This window comes from Molossus molossus, unplaced genomic scaffold, assembly GCF_014108415.1.
Source record: "Molossus molossus isolate mMolMol1 unplaced genomic scaffold, mMolMol1.p scaffold_m16_p_13, whole genome shotgun sequence".
In the NCBI taxonomy this organism is placed as follows: domain Eukaryota; kingdom Metazoa; phylum Chordata; class Mammalia; order Chiroptera; family Molossidae; genus Molossus; species Molossus molossus.
Genome location: NW_023425348.1, coordinates 57,636,317 through 57,660,679, shown reverse-complemented (window position 1 = coordinate 57,660,679; position 24,363 = coordinate 57,636,317). Strand labels below are relative to the sequence as shown.

The following is a 24,363-nucleotide window of genomic DNA, read 5'->3' as shown; positions in this document are numbered from 1 at the left end:
TCAGTAGAAGAAATAGGAAAAAAAAATATAACCACACTAAACAAAAATGGCAATAAATAAGTACATATCAATAATCACCTTAAATGTAAATGGACCGAATGCTCTGATAAAAAGACACAGAGTAGCGAGCTGATTGGATAAGAAAGCATGACTCATCTATATGTTGCTTACAACAGACCCACCTCACAACAAAAGACTCCCATAAGTTGAAAGTGAAGGGATGGAAAAAAATTTTCCAAGCAAATGGAAACAATTATATGGCAACAAATTCGACAATCTAAGCGAAAAGGACAAATTTCTAGAAACACAGTCTCCCAAAACTGGACCTAGAAGAGAGTGAAAACTTGAACAGACCAATAACAGGTAATCAAGACTCTCCCAGCAAACAAAAGCCCAGGCCCGGATGGCTTCACGGGGGAGTTTTACCAAACATTCAAAAAAGAACTAACACCCATTCTCCTTAAACTATTTCAAAAAATTCAAGAAGAAGGAAGACTTCCAAACTCGTTTTTACGAGGCCAGCATAATTCTAATTCCAAAACCAGAAAAAGACACTACAAAGAAAGAAAATTACAGGCCAATATCCCTGATGAACATAGACACCAAAATTCTGAACAAAATACTGGCAAATCGGATCCAGCAATACATCAAAAAAATTATTCACCATGACCAAGTGGGATTCATCCCAGGGATGCAAGGCTGGTACAATATTCGCAAAACAATAAATGTGATACACCACATAAACAAAATGAAGAAACCACATGATCATATCAATAGACACTGAAAAAGCATTCGACAAAATCCAGCATCCATTTCTGATAAAAACGCTCAGCAATGTGGGAATAGAGGGATCTATCTCGGCATAATAAAGGCCATATATGAAAGACCTACAGCCAACATCATACTCAGCGGGCAGAAACTAAAAACACTTCCCTTAAGAACAGGAACAAGACAGGGATGTCCACTTTCGCCACTCTTGTTTAACATTGTACTGGAAGTCTTAGCCACAGCAATCAGACATGAAGAAAAAATAAAAGGGATCCAAATTGGAAAGAAGGAAGTGAAACTGTCATTATTTGCAGATGGCATGATACTATACATAGAAAACCCTAAAGACTCCATCAAAAATCTACTAGACTTAATAAATGAATTTGGCAAAGTAGCAGGATACAAAATTAATGTCAAGAAATCGATGGCATTCTTTGTTTTTTTTTTTGTTTGTTTTTTTATCCTCACCCGAGGACATTTTTCCATTTTTTGTATAGATAGACTGGGAGGGAGAGAGAGGAAGGGAGAGAGAGTGAGAAACATCGACGTGAAGGGACACATCGAGTGGCTGCCACCCACACGGCCAACCAGGGCCGGGGACAAACTGCAACCGAAGTACGTGCCCTTAGCGGGAACCGAACCCGGGTCTCTCCGGACTCCAGGCCGACGCTCTAACCGCTGAGCCAAACTGGCCAGGGCTCGACAGCATTCTTGTATACCAATGATGAACTCACAGAAAGAGAAACTAAAAAACAATCCCATTTACCATGGCGGCAAAAAAATTAAGATACCTAGGAATAAACTTAACCAATGAAGTAAAGAACATATTTGCAGAAAACTACAGGACATTGAAGAAAGAAATAGAGGAAGATATAAAAAAGTGGGGCACATACCTTGTTCATGGATTGGAAGAATTAACATCATTAAAATGTCCATATTACCCAAAGCAATCTATAGATTCAATGCAATCCCCATCAAAATACCAACGACATATTTCACAGAACTAGAACAAATAATTCAAAAGTTCATATGGAACCAAAAAAGACCCCGAATTGCCACAGCAATTTTGAAAAAGAAGGACAATGTAGGTGGGATCACAATACCAGATATCAGGTTACACTACAAAGCGACTGTAATCAAAACAGCCTGGTACTGGCACAAGAAAAGGCATATAGACCAGTGGAACAGAATAGAGAACCCAGAAATGGACCCAAGGCAATATGCTCAATTAATATTTGACAAAGGTGGCAAAAGCATACAGTGGAGTAAAGACAGCCTCTTTAATAAATGGTGTTGGGAAAATTGGACAGCTATATGCAAAAAAAATAAAACTAGACCATCAACTTACACCATACACAAAAATAAACTCAAAATGGATAAAAGACTTAAATGTGACCCGTGAATCCATAAAAATTCTAGAAGAAAATGTAGGCAACAAAATTTTGGACATCATACACAGCAGAATTTTCACTGATACATCACCTAAGGCAACAGAAACAAACGAAAAAATGAACACATGGAACTACATCAAATTAAAAAGCTTCTGCACAGCAAAAGAAACAACCATCAAAATGGAAAGGCAACCCACTGTATGGGAGAACATCACTGCCAATGATAACATCAGATAAGGAGTTAATTTCCAAAATATATAGAGTACTCATACAACTAAACAAAAGAAAAACAAAGAACCCAATTTAAAAAATGGGCAGAGGAGCTGAATAGACACCTCTCCAAACAGGACATACAAATGGCCAAGAGACATATGAAGAAATGCTCAACATCACTAATCATCAGAGAGATGCAAATTAAAACAACAATGAGGTATCACCTCACACCTGTCAGAATAGCCGCCATCAACAAATCATCAAACAACAAGTGTTGGCGAGGGTGTGGAGAAAAGGGGACTCTAGTGCACTGCTGATGGGAATGCAGACTGGTGCAGCCACTATGAAAAACAATATCGTGCTACCTCAGAAAAATTAAAAATTGAACTTCCATTTGATCCAGTGTTCCCTCTTCTAGGAATATACCCTAAGCCTGAAACACCAATCAGAAAGAATATATGTACCCCCATATTTGTAGCAGCATTATTTACAATAGCTAAGATCTGGAAACAGCTCAAGTGTCTATCAGTAGACGAATGGATAAAAAAGCAGTGGTACATATACACAATGGAGTACTATGCAGCTGTAAGAAAGAAAGATCTCTTATCCTTTGAGACGACAGTGGGGGACCTGGAAAGTATTATCCTAAGTGAAACAAGCTAAGCAGAAAAAGACAAATACCACATGATCTCACTTATATATGGAATATAATGAATATAACAGTCTGAGGAATAGGGTAGACCCAGAAACACAGAAGTAGGGCACAGACTGACAACCCTCAGAAGAGGGGGTGGTGGGGGGTGGGAAGAGATAAAGCACAGAACTTATATGCATGTATGCATGACCAATGGACATGGACAACAAAGCCGGGGACGGGGCAGAGGGCGGATGGGGAGGAGGGTGTCAATGGGGTAAAACAGGAGAAACATCTGTAACAAAAATAAAATTAAATAAATAAAATTAAAATAAAAATAATTTAGACATCGGAAGTATTACATAAAGGTTGGCTTTTATAAACAACTGATAATCACTACTATTGCATTGGCAATAGGGGGTCTTATGTGGTTCCATAAAAAAGTTAGGATTATTTATTCTATTTTTGTGGGTGTATGATAATCTGTTTCTACTTTGTTTTTTCCCTCTATTTGTCCTATTTATTTTTCTTATTACATTTGTATTAATTAGTTTGTTATCTATCCCACTTATTGGTGTAGAAGTTAAATATTTTTATAATTTTAGTAGCCCCTCTTCACATTTTAGCATATATACATAATTTAACAAAGTTGAAAGTTAATATATTAATCTGTTTCCTAAGCTATACAAGACTCTTAAGCAACTTGAATTACTTTTTCTTGATTTATTTCTTTTTGTTAATCCAGGTTTTTTCTTTTGTTTTTCTTTTAAGCTCTACATATTAATATTTTTAATTCATATAAATAATGATTATTTATAGCTTTACCGAAACAAATTATTAGTTTCTTTGCTTTTACTTTTTCTATTTATTTTTTTTATCCTCACCCGAGGACATTTTCCCATTTTTCTGTTCAGGTAGAGTGGGAGGGAGAGAGAGGAACAGAGAGAGAGAGAGAAACATCGATGTGAAAGGAACACATCGAGTGGCTGCCACCAGCACGACCGACCAGGGCCGGGGACAAACTGCAACCGAGGTACATGCCCTTAGCGGGAACCAAACCCGGGTCTCTCAGGACCGCAGGTCGACGCTCTAACCGCTGAGCCAAATCAGCCAGGGCTCTTTGCTTTTTACTTTTTAAGAGCAACATGTTATTTATTAGATTCATTTATTTATTTATTTAATCCTCACCCGAGGATATTTTTCCATTGATTTTTAGGTAGAATGGAAGGGAGAGGAGAAAGAGAGAGAGACATTAATGTGAGAGACACACATCAATTGGTTGCCTTCCACCTGACTCCAACCCAGGCCGAGGATTGAACCTGCAACCCAGGTATGTGCCCTTGACTGGGAACTGAACCCACTGAGCCCAACTGGCCAGGGCGTGCTTTTACTTTTCCATCATGCATCTCAAATCTCCCCTCTGGGGTCATTTTTCTTCTTCCTAAAGTATTTGTTTTAGAATCTTTCTACTCCACGTGTGGTTAATAGACTAGCAACATCAACATTTATTTACTTCCTGTAGCCCTATGGACTGTCCTAGTCTAGATCACTGAGATCTCCCCATGTCTAATCTTATTCTTCCATTCAACGTAGTATGTTGAGTGTTCCTCATAAAATGTGAATCTAACATGTGATGCTTCCAGATTAAAACACAACTGTTCCCCATTCTCCTTAGAAGCTTAAATGGCATGCCATGATTGCAGAGCCCTTCGTGAACCATCCTCTCTCTACCACTCCCTCTTCTTGTGTTCTATGTTCCAGCCACCCTAAATCTCTTTAGGCTTCTCCAGTATGTGAATGCTTCCTCTTCTGGCCTCTACACATGCTGGTATTCTCTCCCCACAGCTATTATTTCCAAGCTAACTCATATTTCTTCAGTCCTCAGCATAAAAGTCACTTGCCTCTGGGAAGCTTTCATCCCTGTTCCAAATGCCAATCTCCATTCTCACACTCCCACTAGAGCTGCTCACATTAGCCTGGCAACTATGATAAAGACATTCATCTCTTCTGTAAATTTGTTTCTGTGATATGATGCAATCTAGAGAGAGATGAAATTTCTGACTACTTAAGCAATGCCAGAATTTCCAGGATTCTTGTAAATAAGTAGAAGAAGCCACTAGCACCAGCAAAATAAGGAAGACTAGCAGGAAACAGCCTTCAAATCATGAAATAACTTTAAAAAGTAGGTTTTTATGGAGAAGAAAAAGTCAGTAAACACATAAAATACAGTACTACAAGATTATTTCTAAGAGCAGTGACTGTTAAAACAACAGCAAATTATTATAATAAAAATTAATCTGCTTGAGTAGTAACCAAAATAGAATCTACAGTGTGGCTTATGGCAATTTCTCAAGATTCCATCCAATAGCACTATATATACTTAATAAACTCTTACTTTCATTATTTATACTTTCAGTTTAACTTTCAGCAAGGATATTTTTTAGTGTTTCTTTGAGCTATTTCAATATGTCAGTTATTTAGCAAAGGTTAAATAATTTAAAAAGTTAAATTATTTAAAAATGAGTTCTTAATAGTATTTTAATAGAAAAACACACTTCTTCTAAGAAAATACAAATATACACTAAACAACCCCAATACAAAATTTTAATAAAATAATAGTAAGGAAATGTAACTGTCTCATTATGCAAAAATGCACATGTGTGAATTTATACACATATGTACTTTGCAATAGCAGGAATATGCAGAATGCAAAAAAAAAAAAATATATATATATATATATATATGTACGCACAGACTCAATAAATTAGTTAAAATGTTATTACTCAGTAATGTGGGACCAGTTTACAGATGATGTGACGATGGTAGCAAAGTGGCAGGAAAAAGCTCAGCACTCACCATGTCTAATAGATAAAGCTTAGTGATTCATTAAATATTATGAAACTCTACAGGATCAAAACATCCAAATTTCCATAGATTTTTAACTGTATCTTTCAGATAAGCCCACTAGTCTATTCTAGGTAGGTAAGAAAGTGCCTGCTGACATCATTTTTTAAAGGAATTACCTTGGAAAATTACTTTAATGTTTACAAAAGCTGAACATATATCCAAAATATAATATGGTTTCCATGAATAAGAAGAAATATCAGTCTACCACCTTGCTATCATTTTGGCTGCTCTTTATACCGCCAAATGTTTTTCCACAAGCAGGGCACAGACCTACACCCTCACACAAACCAACAAACTTATGAACACTGTAAATATGTTCCATTTTCTTTGCAGTTCTCTTAATAATGTGATTTTGCATGAAATGATTTACTAAAATATTTAGATGTTTTATATAAAAGTTAAGTACTCCCACCATTTACTTCATCTCAGAAAGGAGAGTTGCATTGGGCTCTAGATGTGTTGAGTAGTCATAGATCATTTCTGTCGCGTCATCTCAAGGCAAAAGGAAATCAACAGAAAGATGAGCATCAGTTTTATAATAACTGAACACGACACCTAAAGTAGATCTAGAGATAAGCACAAATTCCAATTATTTATTCAATGAATGTGTCCTTCAGAGCTCACACTATTACTTTTGTTCTTCATCTTTCATTTGGTTTTTACATTAAGGCAAAAGACACATCTTCTTTTCCGTGGCTTTGAGTAGTCTCATTTTTCTAAAAGAGAAAATAATGCTCCTTTTCATCGAAGGTTAATATCAATACTAGGAAAAAGTTCTTTTCTTTTGAAAACGTGTGCTGTGATTCTACTAATGGAATGTTTAACAATACTAATCCTGAGCAAGAGTAAAAATAAGAACAGTTTTGACTAAAGAATAAAATTCTTTCATTGTTAAACCTAAACAGCTTTAAAATTTGACCATGGAATATAAAGTCAAAAAGGCTAGAATTCAGACTTCTGATGTCCATGCCAAATCTGAACACTAAGAGCAGAAATAAAACACACATAGTAAATAATACACAACAGTAAAAAGCATCAGAAATTGATGCGCCTGGATTTTGTTAAATATAACAAAGGTCACTCAGTCCTTCGTGGATAAATCTAGCTGGGAAAACAGCACTCAACAGTGTATTGCATTGAACAGATCCCTCAGAAAGTAACACTGGATTCCTTTTTAAATTGGCATAGACTTTTTTCACCCCCCAAACATTCAAAGACATTTATAAATGACACATTTGGAAATGCAGTCTGAATCTGGTTCTCATGAAAGCAAAAAGTTCTGGCCACTCTGGAAACTGCAGTAAGTCACTTGAGTGTTTAGTTATAGCTACCTCTCATGGAAAATTAGTGCTTTGCACCCAGTCAAGCAGGATTGTGACAAAGGGTTCATACACCAGTGAAGGCATTAAGTAAGGGCTCTGCAACTTCTGCGACACGAGTCAAGTGAAGCCAAGCTCTACGACTACATCTCTAGTTCTGTGGTGAAAGTGCGTGAGGGCGGGAGGCTGCCCGCCCGCAGGGATCCTCTCACAGTATGACGGCCTGTCCACGTGGGGACGGGCGGCTGAAGGTGAGCACAGTGAACATGAGGCATTGATTTTCGACACTGGGCGCCGCCCTCGGGGCTTCTTCAACATGTCTCTTGCTTTATTCAAACTGTCTCTCTTCCTCTTCATCTGCTTCTTCGATGACCTGAATCTCATCTGCTTGAGGTAAGGCAGAGTTCTCCACCTGCAGTTTATTCCCATCAGCTTTACATTTCTCTTCTTCCTCTATGATCTCCTTCCATATCTTGTGGTTTTCAGTGAGGTGGTGCATTAGCTGACAAAATATTCGCCGTCTGCCTTTCCGTCTCTGTGGTTCTGTGGGAAAAAAAAAATTCTCATCATAGCAATATGATCCAGTCATTCATTCAATCCATATGACTCAGTCATTCGTTCAGTCTGAGTGCCTATCATATTCCAGGTGCTTGTCTAAGTACGCACTGGGTTACAGTAATAAACAGTAAGATAAAAACAATCGCTGTACTGTGGAACCTAGAAAAGCAAAAAAGAAGTGACATATAAGTATGTTACATGGTGTTAAGTATTGTGGATGAAAATAAGGCAGAGAAGGACATTAGGGAAAACTTGGCGCGGGGGGGGGGGGGCGGGGGAGAGAGTTGGTACTGAAATTTCAAATGATAAAGTCAAAACCAACCTTTTTAGGATTCTTTTATGTATTACAGACTTATCAAAATTTTGGTGAGTAGCCCTGACCAGGTGGCTTAATTGGTTGGAGCATCATCCAGTACACCAAAAAAAAAAGAGGTTGTAGGTTTGATTCCTGGTCAAGGCACATATGGGAGGCAACCAATCGATGTTTCTCTCTCTCTCTCTGAATCCCCCTTCCTCTCTCTAAAAATCAACAAAAATATATCCTGGCTGACAGTTGAAAATTTTTTTTGGTGAGTATAAATTTCTAGAAGCCAATCAACTTTCCCAAGATGATATTCAGATGGTAATGAAGTAAGATTACTCTTCACTATGTTAATGCTGAATATAACTTTGTGGGGGTGGGGTGGTGTTCTTTCCAGTTATCTGATCTGATGTATAGCATGCTTCGAAAACAAGTAATTATTTAAATTCTATTTTAAAGAGCAAATAACTGATTTCACTTACAGATACAAAGGTGACAAATGTTTCTTTTTCGCTTTCTATTTATATTCTTTGCCTTATATAGAAAACTGTCTCTAGACAGTTTTATAATTAAAATCCATAATGGCACAAAACTTGGTTCTACTCTTACAGTCAATTTTCCCAACTGTTTTGATCCATTTCCAAAGTCTACATGAAGGGCAGATGAACCGGCGAGGAAGGGGGTGAAGTAAAGGAAGACTAGCCAGTAAGACCCACCCACCTCCCATTCTCAGGTACGGTGGCAGCTCTGTCACACGTGCATAGGTGCAGCCTGCCGAGGAGCACTAGCTGGAGGACAGCACCTCTAGAGTTGCTACTTTAGTGAATGCTTGTTGTGTGACGGCGTTATCAATGGGTACCCAGCCCACAGTAGTTACTCAAAACAAGACTCTTCAAACTGAACATTTACATAGTAGTCAGTCAAGAGAAGACTACTGAATCTGTATCTTAAAAACAAAGGTCCAAATCCAAATTAAATGGACATTTTCAGTTAAGAATACTGACTAAATAGTATCCATATGTTCTTACTAAGATTTAGATTGTCTTCCACGTCGTCATCGTCTGTATCTAATTCTTCACCATCTTCATCGTAACAGCTTTCAGTATCATCATCCTCTTCTGCTTCTACCCACTCGCCCGGGAGCAAACCAGCAGCGTCGTAGGAGTTACACAGGGGACCCACTATGTGGGTGATAAAAGACTCTTGGAGCTTTGCTAGTTGAGGAGAAGAACGATCCATGAAGGGACTGATGGGCAAACCAAGATTTGCTTCTTCATCTCCCTGATCATTTTAAAAAGAAAAGTACATTTTTAACTATGGAGAGAACTACCACTAAGCTTTGTTGTTAAATTATCTTGAGATTTTTAAAATAAGCATAGTCTACATCAAAACAATTTTTACAAAAAGGCATCAATAAATTTAATTATTACTCTATCATTTCAACCGTAAGTATTTCTCTAATATTTGAGAAATCCTAAACAAAACTATTCTCACATTCCACCAGTCAACTGGTATGGTTAATACACAGTTAACAAGAAAAAATATACATCTTTAAGAATAAGTGGTAGCAAATTTACTAACAACCTGCAAAATTCCTTCATGTCAAATACAGATTCTCTTTGCCCCAGGGGAGATTGTGTAATGGAAACATTTGTGTTGCTGTGGTGGCACCACAAATGTACAGAGTGAGTTTTGCAAATGCTTTTCAACTCCCCCACCTTTTGTAACAGAAGAACCCTTCCATGAGTCCACATAAAAAAACCTAATATGTAAAACAGAAGTAGAGCTACTGTGGTTGAGGTTAGGATTCTGGGCCCGGAGCCCCAACTGCCTGCCCTGAGATACCCTCTCCCTGTGGTCTCCAGGGTTCTGGAGAAGACAATTTGAGATCAGACAGATGTGGCTTTAAAACCTGCTTTTGCTATAGGGTGTTGGGTAAGCTCTATGCTTAATTCATGTGTAAAATTTTAAGAATATACTTCACAGGGTGGCTATGAGGATGAAAAGCTTAATTGTATGAAGTGTTCAGCACAGTGCTGAGCATTCTCCAAATGATACTATTAATATTTGGGTTCCCAGTGCCTGAACTGGTGGGGATGGATACTCCCCACAAAGCAGTGCTGCAGGCCAGAGGAGCCACGAATCCCTGAGACCATCAGCCCAAACTGTCCTAGTGAAGAACTGACTGTGATTTTACCATCTAGGAGGAAGAAAACTATCGATGTTTAAAAAGAACAACAACCAGCTGGGTTTGTCCACAGGATTCTACAATTTCATAGGTTTACCACTTTTATTTATTTTGGTAGAAGCTTGGCTTTTCTAAGACTGTAGCACTTAGATATAGGAATACAGAGCTAGTATAATTATAATGATAAAAAGATGGGCAAGGTTAGAAGTTTGCCTGCATATCTGAAAGATGTTTAATAGCATAGCCAGATTGAGAGGAAATTTAATAGTTTTGATGTGGGTTAACTAGGACTTTCATATTGATTAGTACATTTAACCTTCATGACAATTCTATGGTAGGGTATCATTTTTCTCCTTTGACATATGAATAATGAAACCTAAAATGATTAAGTGGTACTGTCTGAAATATGATTTTTAGTGATAGATTGGGAATTATAATTGCTAACATTTATGCAGCACTTATGTATCAGGAACTTTTCTAAGATTTTACATATTAAGGTTGCTGTGAGGATTAAATAAATAATGTGGGAGGTACCATCAATATTCCTGTTTTATCAATGCAGAAGCTGAGACACAGAGAGGTTAAATAATCTACCCAAGGTCACATTGCCAGAATTCAACCTCAGGCATGGCTTCCAACTTTGTTCAATAAGAATTAGTTCTATATATTGAAAAAAATAATTATATTATAAATTGGGTCTAAATGAACTTTTCAAGTGTTCTTTCAATGAATTAGTGAGTTTTTAAAAAACTGGCATACACTAATACTTTTTATTACCTCTATACAGATAATATAAAGGTGGCATTTTTCTTAGCATAAAATTCTTCTTTTGTGAACACAAATTAAAGTCCGAGCAGGCTTCAACGATCTTTGAAAATGAAGATGGGACTGTGCAAATTAATTATTGTAATCTACAGATTCGACAAATATTTATAACTATATATTATCCCAAATTACAAATAATTAGTTTAATTGTATCAGAATAGTAAGCTATTAATCTTGAAATATTTATCTGTTTCCATATTTATCTGTTTCCATGATTACACAGTATGGAATTTTGTAACTTATAAACAGCAGAGTATACATTATTGTGTTGGGACCTTTAGTTAAGTGGTTGAAAGACACGGCACATTTACTGGTCATTTAATACAATCTGGGTGTGACAGGTGTAACCGATAAGTGTGCATGATTTATGGACTCCATCCACTTCATGGTAAGAAAGCCCTGTCGCAGAGGCCTCACATGGTAGACATCTTGATCTTTTCTGATTATTAGGGTCAATAAGGATTCCGAAGCCAAGAAGACATGCTTGATGTTTTGGAGATAATGAAATGTTAGGCTTGTGGGGAAATCAGTATACTCCTACATTGTAGAGAGCCTCAAAAATGGGTCTCAGAAAAAGGTAAAGATTCTGCAAAATGGTAGCATTTAAAACCAAGAGTTTAAAACACATGAGAAAAGACCACGTTTATATCTTTGAATCCTTGAAAACCATTAAGATCTACTTTGTCCCCATTTCTAGCTCTCTAATTTCTTATCCTCTGCCAGGACTTTTACCCATTGATGTTTCCAAGGCAGCCTTTTTATACGAGAGTTAAAAATGGGTTGCTATTCTTTAAATATAATTAAGTATAATCTGAATCAATAAAAAACAACTTCATTTAGAAATAAATTATCATAAGTTATAGGTTCTCAGGGTTGAAAGGGACTTTGAAATCATAATGTAGTCTGTCCTTACTTCTAGACTCAAGTACATTCAACCCATTTCAGATAGGCTATAAACTATTTTTTTTTATGTTTTATATGTTAACAGCAAAGGCAAAAAGAACAGAGAATATACTAAGACCAAAGCAAATGAAACAATTTCTAACAATTCTTGGTCAAAGCAACTCAGATGTCAAAGTTTAATGTAGCTATCCAAATCTCAAAGGGCAGTGTCTTCAGATGGCTGCTCTTAAAAACCCCACCAATCTCATGTTTCAACGTACCTGCTCATAAAATTCATTGACAATGCCTTCTGTCCATTTCAAATGCAAGTTCCGAACTTTTGCTGGGCCGTTTATATCTGCCAGTTTGATGCACACCTGGCATACTAAGAGGCGATCGTTTTCATTACTCCATTCTATACCATTACTATTTACGTCATTGGCCTGTTTTGGAAAAACAGAATTATGTTAGGTTCTAAGACCCAGGAGTTTTGTTGTTTGTACCAAATTAGCTTAAAATTTTCCCATCCAAGGACAGGCAAGAATTTCTTTTAATCAGTTTGTGCCATAACATGGATCTCTACAGTTAAGGTTCCCTTGAATTTGAAATATTATAATTTTGTTTCAATGGAAGCAGAGACTATAAAAGACATAACACCCTGGCTGGTTTGGCTCAGCAGCTGGAGCGTCGACCCAAGGACCAAAGAGTCTCAGGTTTGATTCCGGTCAAGGGCAACCAATCAATGTGTCTCTCTCACCTCTCTCTCTCTCCCTCCCTCCCTCTCTCTCCTTCTCTTTCTCCCCCTCCCTCCCACTCTATCTGAAGATAAATGGAAAAATATCCTCTGATGAGGATTCAAAAACACAACAAACCATGGGTTTCAGTATTTGTGATTCCCAGAGAATTATAACTTGTACATATATATACATATATTACATGTTATTACTGTGCATTATGTTATGTAAAACATCAATAAATCATGTAGAATTGTAACTTTCTACCTCAAAAAAAGATAATACTTAAGGATCTAAGGAGAAGTTGGCTCTAGCTGTGAAAGGCAAATGTGATGTAGTTGAAAGAACACAACGGTTTTAAATCCCGATTCACTGATTTACTCTTTCATTGTGTAACACTGGAAAAACTGCTAAATCTTGAGTCTCACTTTCCTCATCTATAGGACAGAAAAAGTAATGCCAATCTAGCTCTATAACCATGAAGATGGTTAAATGAAAAATCCCGTTTATAATAAATGCTAACATTGCTATTTAAATAAATTGTAATTATCATTATTACGCCAATTACTAAGCCTTTTTAAGAACTCAAATTTCCTTTTGTGAAAAATGAAGTGAATAAGCCAGATCAGTGGGTTTTGAACTCTGTGGTGTAATGGCAGTTTTTCGGCACCAAACCCTTTTGTTAAAGAAAACTTCTGCAGACCACCACTACGGAAAACACTAAAAAGGAGAGCTCTTTTGACTGAAACTGTAGGCAGTCCAGAGCTCCATTCATATGGCACTTTCCCGAGAGACTGCAGGACGAAGTCTCTGAGGAACACACATTTCAAAGCGTTGGGTTAGATCATCTTTGGCCTGTAAAAACTTCTATTTCTCGGACTTATGCACTTAAATGAATTTTTATTATTAGGTAAAAATAAAAGTTAAAAGAGCTATACAACTATGAAGTAATTTTAGAGGCACACTGATCTCTCACTGAATTTTATAAGCATTTCATTAATATCACAAAAGCAACATCTAAGGTCTCCTTCCAGGGGGCTAAATGTAGTACTCCTTTGTTACCAGTTCCTCTACCTGGACAGGACACCTTCCTTTAGGATACAAACTCATCAAAAAAACAACAGAATCCAGCCCTGATCGGTATGGCACAGTTGGTTGGGGTGTTGTAGCTCACTGTCCTTAGAATCCAACTTGTCTTTAAGCTGCCCTAATTAACAACCTCAGAGACAGCAAGATGAACAATGGGGAATATTATAGAAGGCTTTAGCCCCATAAAAATTAACCAGAGTTTGACCTTCACTGGGAATTTGAAAAGCAACATCCTTCAGGAAAAGGGAGGACAGAAACGGCCCCAAAGCCAGAGTGTCCTGCATGCTCTGTAAAGAAACCGATAGGGAGAAACTGAAGCTCCCTTTACCCCATAAAACTGTAACTGTTAAACATGTGTGTATTGCACCTGACTGACCGCTGATATCCATCTCGAATTTGTTAGTTTTTAAAACTTGGATAATGGAATGAATAGCAGGATAGATGTATGCTGACCCAGTTCACCCAGTTCCCTTTCGCCTCAGCTCCCTCCCACCTCCACTCCCTCCTGCTTATCGCTAACTGCCTCCGCTTCTGTACAAGCAGCTTGCTTGCTCTGCTAAACTCTTGAATGACCCCTGCCCTATATAAGCAACCCTCCCCCTGAGCTCGGGGCTGCAGTTCTCCTCTGTGTAGGTTGGCTGCAGTCCCTGCGCAGGTAATAAAACATCCCCAAAAACTGAAAAATGGAGTCTGAGTGTGGTCGATCTCCTAGGTTACAACAGGGCATCATCCTATACATCGATGTGTCTTTGTTTCTGTCTCTCTCCTTTTTTCTCTTTCTTCCTCCCTCCCTCTCTCTACAAAATCAATAAGCATGTCTTCAGGTGAGGGTTAAAAAATAACAAAAAACGAACAATAGATTCTTGCCAACAAAAAAGGAGGCATCCTTCCCTCAGGAATGATAAGCAGCGGTTTTCAACACTTTTTCACCCCAAATGTCTGAAACACAGAACACAATCTGATTAGTACCACTCTCCCATGAGGACAGACTACCTGTTCTTTCCTTATTCTGTTAGCACAATGAGCGTATATTCTCAAGTCGAAGAGTGGAGAGTACTTCCACCCCACACAACCCAAACACGGATATAAAGAAGGAGCAACAGGTGTGGTGAAACTGGCATAACTGGCTTCCTTGAAGCACATTTTTAATTTAATAAAATGCCTTTGGCACTCTGCACAAACTTTCTCAAATCTGCCCCTGAAAGCTTTTAATGTAATTGATTTGTCACTGTGTGAAAATTACAAGTCTGTGTCAGGGAAGAAATGTAGCAAGCAATAGTATTTTAGAATATGTTATAATAATAAAAATATTTTAGCTTTTACAATATTGGAATATGTATTACCTTACGTTAGATATTTATGATTTCATGAGTAGTATTAATTCTAACAATATTAAATATTACTTTTATTAGTAACACTATCAACAATGACTCCCATTTTTGATACCAGGCATTAATTTGCGTAACAAACCTTGGCATTGAATTCAGCAAGAAAATCAAAATGCTTCTTAAGGTCTGTGGCAAGGATTGCTTCGATGACTAAAAAACGAAAGCGCTTGAATTCCACATGATCAAGATTAGGAAGGAAGTTGTATTCTGGGCTAGAAAGATAGAGATTCCAAGCTGATGCGGCATGATGGTTTTCCAGAACAGATCTGTCGTTGTACAAAACTGCCTACAAAGGAATAAGAAAAATGAGATGTGCATCTCAACGATATTACACTTTTTTTTATTTCAATCCTCAATCAAGGATCTTTTTCCATTTATTTTCACACAAAGTAGGAGGGAGAGAGAGAGAAACATCGATGTGAGAGGGACACATCGATTGGCTGCCTCCTGCATGACCCCAACCAGGGCCAGGGACTGAACCGCAACCAAGGTACGTGCCCCTGACCGGAATGGAACCTGAGACTCTTTGGTCTGCAGGCCAACGCTCTAACCACTAACCCAAACTGGCCAGGGCATTACACCTACACTTTTAATAACAGAGTTAGGATCAGGTTGGAAGAATACAAGCAGTGGTAATACATGCCAGGTAATTTAATTGTGTGAAGGGTTGTGATAATTATAAATGAGTAGACTGAAATGCAAGGTAAAGTACCCTTTCCCTGCATACACAGCCAGCCAGAGAAAGGGCAGTTTGTTTTCCAAGTTCATCTTTGCAGACACCATGCTGTCTCCCATGCTGCCTCCCGGGAGATGAAAAGTTGCTATCTGAGGTCTACTTCATGAAATCAGTAAACCTTCTCAATAAAGCTTATGCTAATCAAGTCCTTAGGGGTATATAGAGCAGGCCTGGAGATACACATTTCTCTCCTTGAGCTAGCATGGAGCTGAGGGTGGTGGTGACGGGGAAGAGGAAGGGGTACAGTCTAGGCTGAGTCAGACACAGCCAACACTGCCATCGTGACCCAGTGCCTGGAAGTAATAAGGTTAGCTTGAAATGCCTTTTTAAATTGAGATATAGTTGACATTACATCACTGTATACATTTAAGGTGTACAATGCAAAACAAGGCAGAAAGGCCTCTACAGGAATCCGGGCTAGGGGGACCTCTCCTGGGGAACATTGGGAGATAGATTTCACTGAGATTCAGCCTCAGGGTATAGATATCTCCTGGTCTAAACAGACGCCTTCTCTGGATGGGTAGAGGCATACCCCACGTGAACAGAAACTGCCACAGTAGCTGTTAAGAAATTACTCCAAGAAATAATTCCTAGATTTGGACTGCCATTAACCCTTGGATCAGATAATGGCCCCACCTTTATTGCTAGGGTCTCACAAGATATCTCTAAAACACTAAACATCAGTTGGAAACTTCACTGTGCCTACCACCCTCAGAGCTCCAGGCAAGTAGAATGTATGAATAGGACCCTAAAAGAAACCTTAACTAAATTAAAAATAGAAACTGGTGAAAATTGGAATATGTCGTTCCCCTTTGCCCTTTTAAGGGTGCGCTGTACTCCGTACCAAGAGGGATCTTCCCCTTATGAAATCATGTATGGCAGACGCCCCCCTCTCCTCCCCAGACTCCAGGAGGAACTAAAAGCTGATATACATAACCATTCCTTACTTGAGTCCCTACAGGCTCCACAACGCACCCAAGGAACAACAGTGCATAAACTCATCAGGGAAGCCATGCCCACACCTACATCGGACCCTGTACATCCCTTCCACCTGGGGATACGGTGTGGGTAAAGAATTTCACGAGCCAAGGACTAACACCAGCTTGGAAGGGACCATACACTGTCATCCTGACCACCTTGATGGCAGTAAAGGTTAACGGCATTCCAACCTGGTTACACCACTCTCAGCTGAAGGCAGAGAAGACAACATGGACAGAAGAGACTGAGGACCCCCTAAAGATAAGACTCTTGCATTCATCGGGACCTTAATCTCTCTAGTCATGACTGTTCAGGGGAATCCTTATAGACCTGGGCCCCAGTGGAAATGGGAACTTAGAAATGGAATATCCAGGGAGGTCTTGAGAAATGTCACTACAAAGGGAATAGAAAAACCTGTTTTCAGTCTTGATCTATGTGACCTCTTGAGGGCGACTATCAGGGTCACAAAGGTTCCTGAGGTCTGGGCCCCATTTGGAGGAGTTGGCTCCCAACTAGAAGTCAACCCAGCATGGGGCTGTGGAACATCTGCTGCAGAATGGGGATTACAAGTAATAGGCATTTATATTTGCCCAGGAGGTGGCAAGATTACTGCTAGTTGCCTAAATGCTAATGAATATTTCTGTCCCTCTTGGGGTTGTAAAACCATATCTACGATTACAGGCTCTCAAAAAAATAGGGATCCACATATAAATTTCAAAAGGCTGACTAACCCTACCCATCTACAGCTAGAGCACTCTAACCCCACCCAGATTAACGTCACTAGCCTGCCAAACCTCTACTGGACCTAAGGAAGAACCTGGGGGCTAAGGCTATATGTATCCAGAAAGGATCCGGGAATTCTATTCACCATCCAAAAAAAGTCCTCAGAAAAACAAATATTGATTCCTATTGGTCCATTAGCTGAATTAACTCTCCCAATACCAGTCCAGAGGCCACCTGGACCCACCAGGGAACCAGAACATCCCCTTATAGGGACCCCAACTTCAGATGAACAATTTAACCAACTCAGAGAGGCTCCACAAAAATCCTCTCTTCTGACCATGTTGAAATCGGTACATAAATATCTAAGTCTATCACAACCAGCCCTGGGGGCAGACTGCTGGCTATGTCTAGATGCCAGACTGCCCTATTATGTAGGTACTGGAATCTCTGAGGACCCAGTTCAGGTTGCAAATGATGACCACTGCACCTGGCACAGGCCAAGGATTACATTAGGCGATATACAGGGATCAGGTACTTGTCTCTTTCCCCCTGAATATAGCCTCCAACAATCCCCTTATGCTTCAATATGTAATCAGACCAGAATAATTAATGAAAATGCCTCGGTGTTCTTCCAGGCTCCGGAACAAACCTGGTTTGCGTGCACAAATGACTTGACCAAATGTGCTGTTTCTGACCAGTTTGGTCACAACCACGACCCTCTGCTTTGTATTCTAGTCTATGTTTTGCCCCAAGTTTCTCTCTCTAATGGGGATGAAGGATGCAACCATATACTTCCCCCTTAATCCCCAATAGCAATCCAGAAAAGGGCACCAATCCTGATTCCTCTCCTTGTTGGTCTGGGTATAGCGGGATCTACAGCTGTGGGTACTACTGCCCTAATCAAGAATGACCAGAATCTAAGGGACCTCAGCCTCCAAATAGATACAGATCTCAGCCACTTAGAAAACTCCATTTCCCACATAGAGAACCAAGTAGACTCCTTAGCCGAAATGGTCCTATAGAACAGGAGAGGATTAGACCTCCTATTTCTTAAGGAAGGAGAATTATGCGTTGCACTGGGAGAAAAAGCTGTTTTTATGCAAATAATTCAGGGATTATTCAAGAAAGTTTATCACTAGTTAAGAAAAATATCAAGGAACGAGAAAGAAAAAGACCAACAATCTGAGAATTAGTTTCAACGAATATTTAACTGGTCACCATGGCTGACAACTCTTACTGTCAACCATACTGGCCCTTTAGCTTTATTATGCTTGATTCTGGCTTTCGGGCTATGCTTAGTGAATAGTCTTATAAAAACTATACAGAGAAGGATAAATTCTGTGAAACTTCTAGTAATGAAAGGGCAATACAATCCTATTCCTTGAGAGGAAGAAGAGTCAACAATTTGACTTGCTAGGAAAACCAGTGGGGAATGAGCTAGGCTCCTTGTCTAAGGTGACTAAGCAACTCCATTTTTATTGGTAGTGGACCTTCCTTGGTATTTTTCCATAATAAGTTGATTACCCCTAGAAGTAAAGGAACTTTGCCTAAGGTTATGCCTAACCTCGTTAACAGGGTTTATCTTGCATAAACTCACCCTGACGGTTTCCGAGTAACAGGAACTGAAAATCATGAGCCCAGTGACTAATGCTTACCTTACCTTCTGTAACAGCTGCTTTAGCAAACGCTATTGTATCAGTCACCCATAAGGGTGCCAAAGAGGGATATGGTTTCAGTCTTTATAAACTGACGGCAAGAATGTTTGGGGCTGCTGATTTGGGAGACTTATGCCTCTGCAGCCCGTGGGTGAATAAAGCACTCCCTCTCATTTACAGTTCGGTCGTGCGTCTCTGATTGTCTCGCTGGCTCATCACAATACTAGTATACTTTTATGTCTCAATATTCAACCGTCTGGCTTTCATTTTCTAGGAACAGTATCAAATTCTTTAATATAGTGGTGACAATACTTTCCCAATGATTCCTCTCTGTCATCATGCGTTTCATTCCCTCCTGCCACTTCAATCAGGAGGAAGGGGAGACAATGCATGTGGTCAGTCACCATCTCAATCCATATTTTGAGAGACAAAATATATTCATGGCTGTCTCAGATTTACAAACCCCAACTTGAAATTTTATTTCCTTTTACCCTAAATCTCATCAAAATACTCTATTAACTAATACCTCTAGCACCAACCTCCACCTTTCAGCCAACTTTTCATTTGGAAATAGCTCAGAAATCTCAGAATTTTAATACTGACATCCCTCCAGTTTAAACATGACTAAATATTTTACCTTCTTTCATGACAAGAATTCAAAATTATCCTCCTGTGTTTCCCAGTATACATTCTTTACCATGAGAATAAAGAGGAATACTTGATCCTGTTGGTGGTATTATATACTACTGTCACTTTTTATAATACACTGGAGCAATAACATCTTTTACTAATTATGGTTTGATTAGACGCACTGAGCTTCCCAAGAAGAGAGAACCTACTTTATTACCTAATTGACACACTGAGCCTCAGGCTTTCACAAGAGAGTCCTTATCGCACAGGCGCTGGCTGAAGAAAGTGTTATGAATTTCATTACTGTGGGAAGAACTGAGTACATTTCAGACAAGCTTAGCAGTCCTGCAGAGCCAAAAAATCAGGCATCCAACAGTTACTAAATGCCTTCTGTGTGTGAGGTACTACCAGTCTAGGTCCTTAGGGAAATAAAGACAAAAATCCCTGCCCTCATGGAAACTTACATTCCACTGAGGGGAGATATATAAATATACAAAATGCACAGTCTACTAAATGATCATTGCTATGGAAAAAATAAAGCAGGGGAAGAGCATAATGAATGCCAAGAAGAGGCTTCTGAAATTTTAGAGTGAAGGACATGACCAAGTGAGCTCTACCGACAGCTGGGGAAAGCACTGTGGGCAGAGAGGACAGAAGGTGTAAAGGCTCTCACGGCGTGAGTCCAGGACACCGAAGAACACAGCAAGGAGGCCAGTGAGGCTAACTCTGAGTGAATAAGAAAAAGGAGAATTAATGGGCGTTGAATCATGTGGGGCCTTTTGAGCTATTGTAATGTCTTGCTAGGCATGTGGCGAATGCCACTGAAGGGTTTGGAATGGAAAGTGATGTCACTCATTTAAACAGTGACACTCTGTCTGCTGTGTATGAAGAACAGACTGAAGGGAAGCAGGAAGTAAGCAAGGAGACAAGGTAAAAGGCTATACTTTTTCAGTAGCTAAACTCTCTAATCAACTTCCTTTCCACTCCAAAGCTTCCCATTGCTTGACCTATTGACAATTCTTAACAAAGAGAAGTTAGAAATAATGTATGTATGATTAATAATATTATGTCCAGACTTCACGTTGTATTTTGATCAGAGCAACATTTTTGAGTATATAACTTTGTGAATTATATTCATGAATCAGGTTTGTTTTTTTAATTCTCTGCAAGTGAGAGAGGTAGCACGAATTCACTCACTTTTAATATCCTTGAAGGAAAAGTAATAAACAAGTCTGACTCATCCACACTCAAAGTTAATAGAAAACAGAATAAAAGCAGAGTGGAAAAGAACAGTGAGTCATTTCTGTCTATGTGATTATCTAGTTCAGGAGGTTCTCAAATACATAAAATGGTAGAAAACTTTCCATATGTTATCTCCTTTTACCTTTAACTGCATCTGGTACATATTTTGAGGTTCAGGAAGATAAAGGTGATTTGCGTAAAGAAACAGAGCGAATCAGCGGGTAACCGGAAATCAAATAAAGGCCAGTTGATCCCAAGACCAGTGCTTTTTCCGTGGTACCACTACTGCCCAGAGGCTGTGCAAAGATTACAAAGCACTAGGCTAGAGAAAACAGGCATTGGCTCTTGCAGAATGGTACTGCAAATGAGAAAATATGTGCTCCTTAGTGGGTAATTTCTTTGAAAGGGAACAAATATTGACATCTAGGTTGAAGTTTATTTTTAAATTAGTTACCTGTGGAAATCATGACCTATTAATAAAGTCTCATTGGAAAAAATGGATCACACAGCTCTTTCCACATTCTCCCCACCCCCTCCCCAAATCCCACTCTTGCTCTGGCTAAAGAATCTATCCCCTGTATTTTAAACTGAGAATGTGTGAAAGGGATAACAGTGAGAAAAGGAACACACAGAATGGCGACAGAAGATGAAAGAATCAGAACTGAGGTTTAAATACAGAATGATAAAGTGAAAAAGATTAATTCGGCAGTCATTGATGACTCACTCCCTGCAAGGCTCGCCCTTAGAAATATAAAGAATGTAAAGGAATCGCCAGCCCAAACAAACACCCACACTAAATTCTACTAAAAATCAAGTACTTGGTTCCAAGTCCTAATGCTTAAAACTATTACAATGACAGTATCTATCTGTTGGGAATTCCTACCTATTATTCAAATTGTGGCCATAAAGGAATCTTGCACCTTATCAGCTGTACTAGATACAAAAATAAGGTGGTACTAGAAGAATTTTTACACATACTAATATATTCAGAGTTAAGAGATTTAGAGCCTGGGCATTAAGGTATGTCTTAAAGAAAGAAGACAACAAAAATAATAGTTGTCCATCATTATAGCTTTTAACCATCAAAAGGACTTTGCCAGAAGGAAGAGTAAGTCTTACATCTAGTCAGAGTCCTATCAATTTGATCAAAGGCAAAAATATTGAAAGCAAGAACTCCAGAATTTCATAAAACAATGAGTTACTCTTTCATAAACATTGTTTTCTAGCTGATATTTTTCTAATTCTCTTGCACACATCCTGTCAATGCCATGAGTATCTAATTTACTGTAGATGGAATAGACATATGATTCAACTGAAGAATGACTTACAAAGGATATATAGAATGGTTGTAAAATTTCAGAATCATTCTTTAAACTCTCTGAAAAAGTATTTCCTACCTGAGGGGCATTTGTAGCCACTAGAAATGCATTTGTCCGCCCTGGGTGATCATAATCATGCATGGCAGCTGCCACGTATAAAGCCATCAATTCCAATGCAGGAATGTTTGAAGACAGGCAACCATAGCTCTCATCTGGGATTGAGCAGCTCCTCGAAGAAATGTAAGCAATTCGCCCAGGGTTAATTCTACCATCAGACTCTGAGGAACAAGCAAAACCAACATTACACACACAACCTCCTCACAATGTGGCTAAGGAGGGTAATCCCCATAAGTAATATGATTATTTATCTTATTTGTTTACTGACTAAAAAATAGACTCTACTTATAAACATGGACTTAATACAATAAATTAAGCTGGTGTGGCTCACTTGGAGTGTAGTTCCATACACCGAAAGGTTTCAGGTTCGATCTCCAAGTGGGGTGTGTATGGGAGACAATAGACTGATGTTTCATATCGATGTTTCTCTCATATGGATGTTTCTTGCTCACTCTCTCCCTCTCCCTCCTTCCCTTCCCCTCTCTAAAAATAAGCAGGTCTTCAAGTGAGATTAAAGAAATAAACACATTGTATTAACCATCCTAACAAGTGTTACAAGATATCTCATTGTAGTTTTGATTTGTATTTTCCTGATGATTAGTGATGTCCAGTATCTAAATGGCCTACAGTACCTGATGGCCATTTAGATGTCTTCTTTCAAAAATGTCTATTTAGTTCCTGCCCACTTTTAATCCATTTTTTGTTTGTTTGTTGTTGTGTGAGTTCTTTATGTATTTTGGATATTAACTGCTTATCCAGTACATTGTTTGAAAATATTTTCTCCCATTCTGTACACTGCCTTTATTTTCAGTTGTTGCAGGTTATTAGTTTGATGTGTAGAAGCTTATTAGTTTGATGTAGTCTCACTTAATTGACTTTTGTTTTTGTTGCTTCTGTGTCATATTCATTTCTATTAGTTCTCCAATGCAGTCCGAGTCAGGCAGCACATCCCCTAGTCTTAGCAGTTTTTGTCATCACCATATTTTTCCATTTCAACAGCTACTTGGTCTTCCAAAGCCTTGTCTTCTACAGATACCTGATTGCATAACACTATGTATAAGGACTTATAACACTGCCAATAAGAACTCTGAAGGAAGTGAAGAGCATGGAAGAGAAAACACAATGCATCGGGGAATGCTTAAATCATGTGAACAGGCTGGTGGCAGAAAACTGCTGTTAGGGACACTGCTCTGAGGGCTCAGAAAGAAATGAACATACTGGAAATGAGGGGAAAGGAGATCCTTGTTATACTGCACAGCAGAAAGCTCATCCAAATTGTGTGTTGCAGTTAATGTGGAACACAAAACTTGTAAACGGTTAACTTAGACATTTAGCTGAGGAGATTTCCAAGCAAAGTGTTGAAATATAGGCTAGCTTCTTACTGTTCACAGTAAAGTGTGAGGAAAGAGATCGAGGGAGAACTGTTTAGCCAAAAAGAACCAGGACTTGCTAATTTGGGAAATTCTCAACCTGTTCAGATCGCAAAAGATACTAACAGTAAGAGATGAACTATCAGGAAGGTGTACTCTGGACAGGAAGCCAAGGTTGTAGCTGGCCCACTTTTTGCTAATCCCTTGGAAGGATGAAAAGGTGGGGTCAGAGAGTCTTGAAGGTGCTAAGCTGTTGCTTTGAAGAAGGGGCTATGGACCATGGAATGCAGGTGGCTTCTAGAAGAGGGAAGAGACAAGGAAATGAATTCTCCATTAGAGACTCTAGAAGGCAAATAATCCCACTGACACCTTCATTTTAGCCCATTTGGACTTCTG

At 38.8% G+C, this 24,363-nt stretch overlaps 1 protein-coding gene across 2 annotated transcripts in view; it reads right to left on the bottom strand.

Moving 5' to 3' along the window:
• Positions 1-5,601: 5,601 nt before the first annotated feature.
• Positions 5,602-24,363, bottom strand: part of PDE3B (phosphodiesterase 3B) — a 162,922-nt gene continuing 144,160 nt past the window's right edge. The window contains exons 12-16 of one of the 2 annotated variants that reach the window (XM_036257710.1): positions 22,559-22,758; positions 15,280-15,483; positions 12,268-12,429; positions 9,120-9,372; positions 5,602-7,775 (exon numbers count right to left, since the gene is read on the bottom strand). In XM_036257710.1, the coding sequence (XP_036113603.1) occupies positions 7,561-7,775; positions 9,120-9,372; positions 12,268-12,429; positions 15,280-15,483; positions 22,559-22,758 (1,034 nt within the window). In that variant the 3' untranslated portion in view covers positions 5,602-7,560. Of the gene's footprint in view, positions 7,776-9,119; positions 9,373-12,267; positions 12,430-14,424; positions 14,749-15,279; positions 15,484-22,558; positions 22,759-24,363 lie in introns of those variants that run through there. The other variant, XM_036257711.1, reaches the window with a different exon arrangement.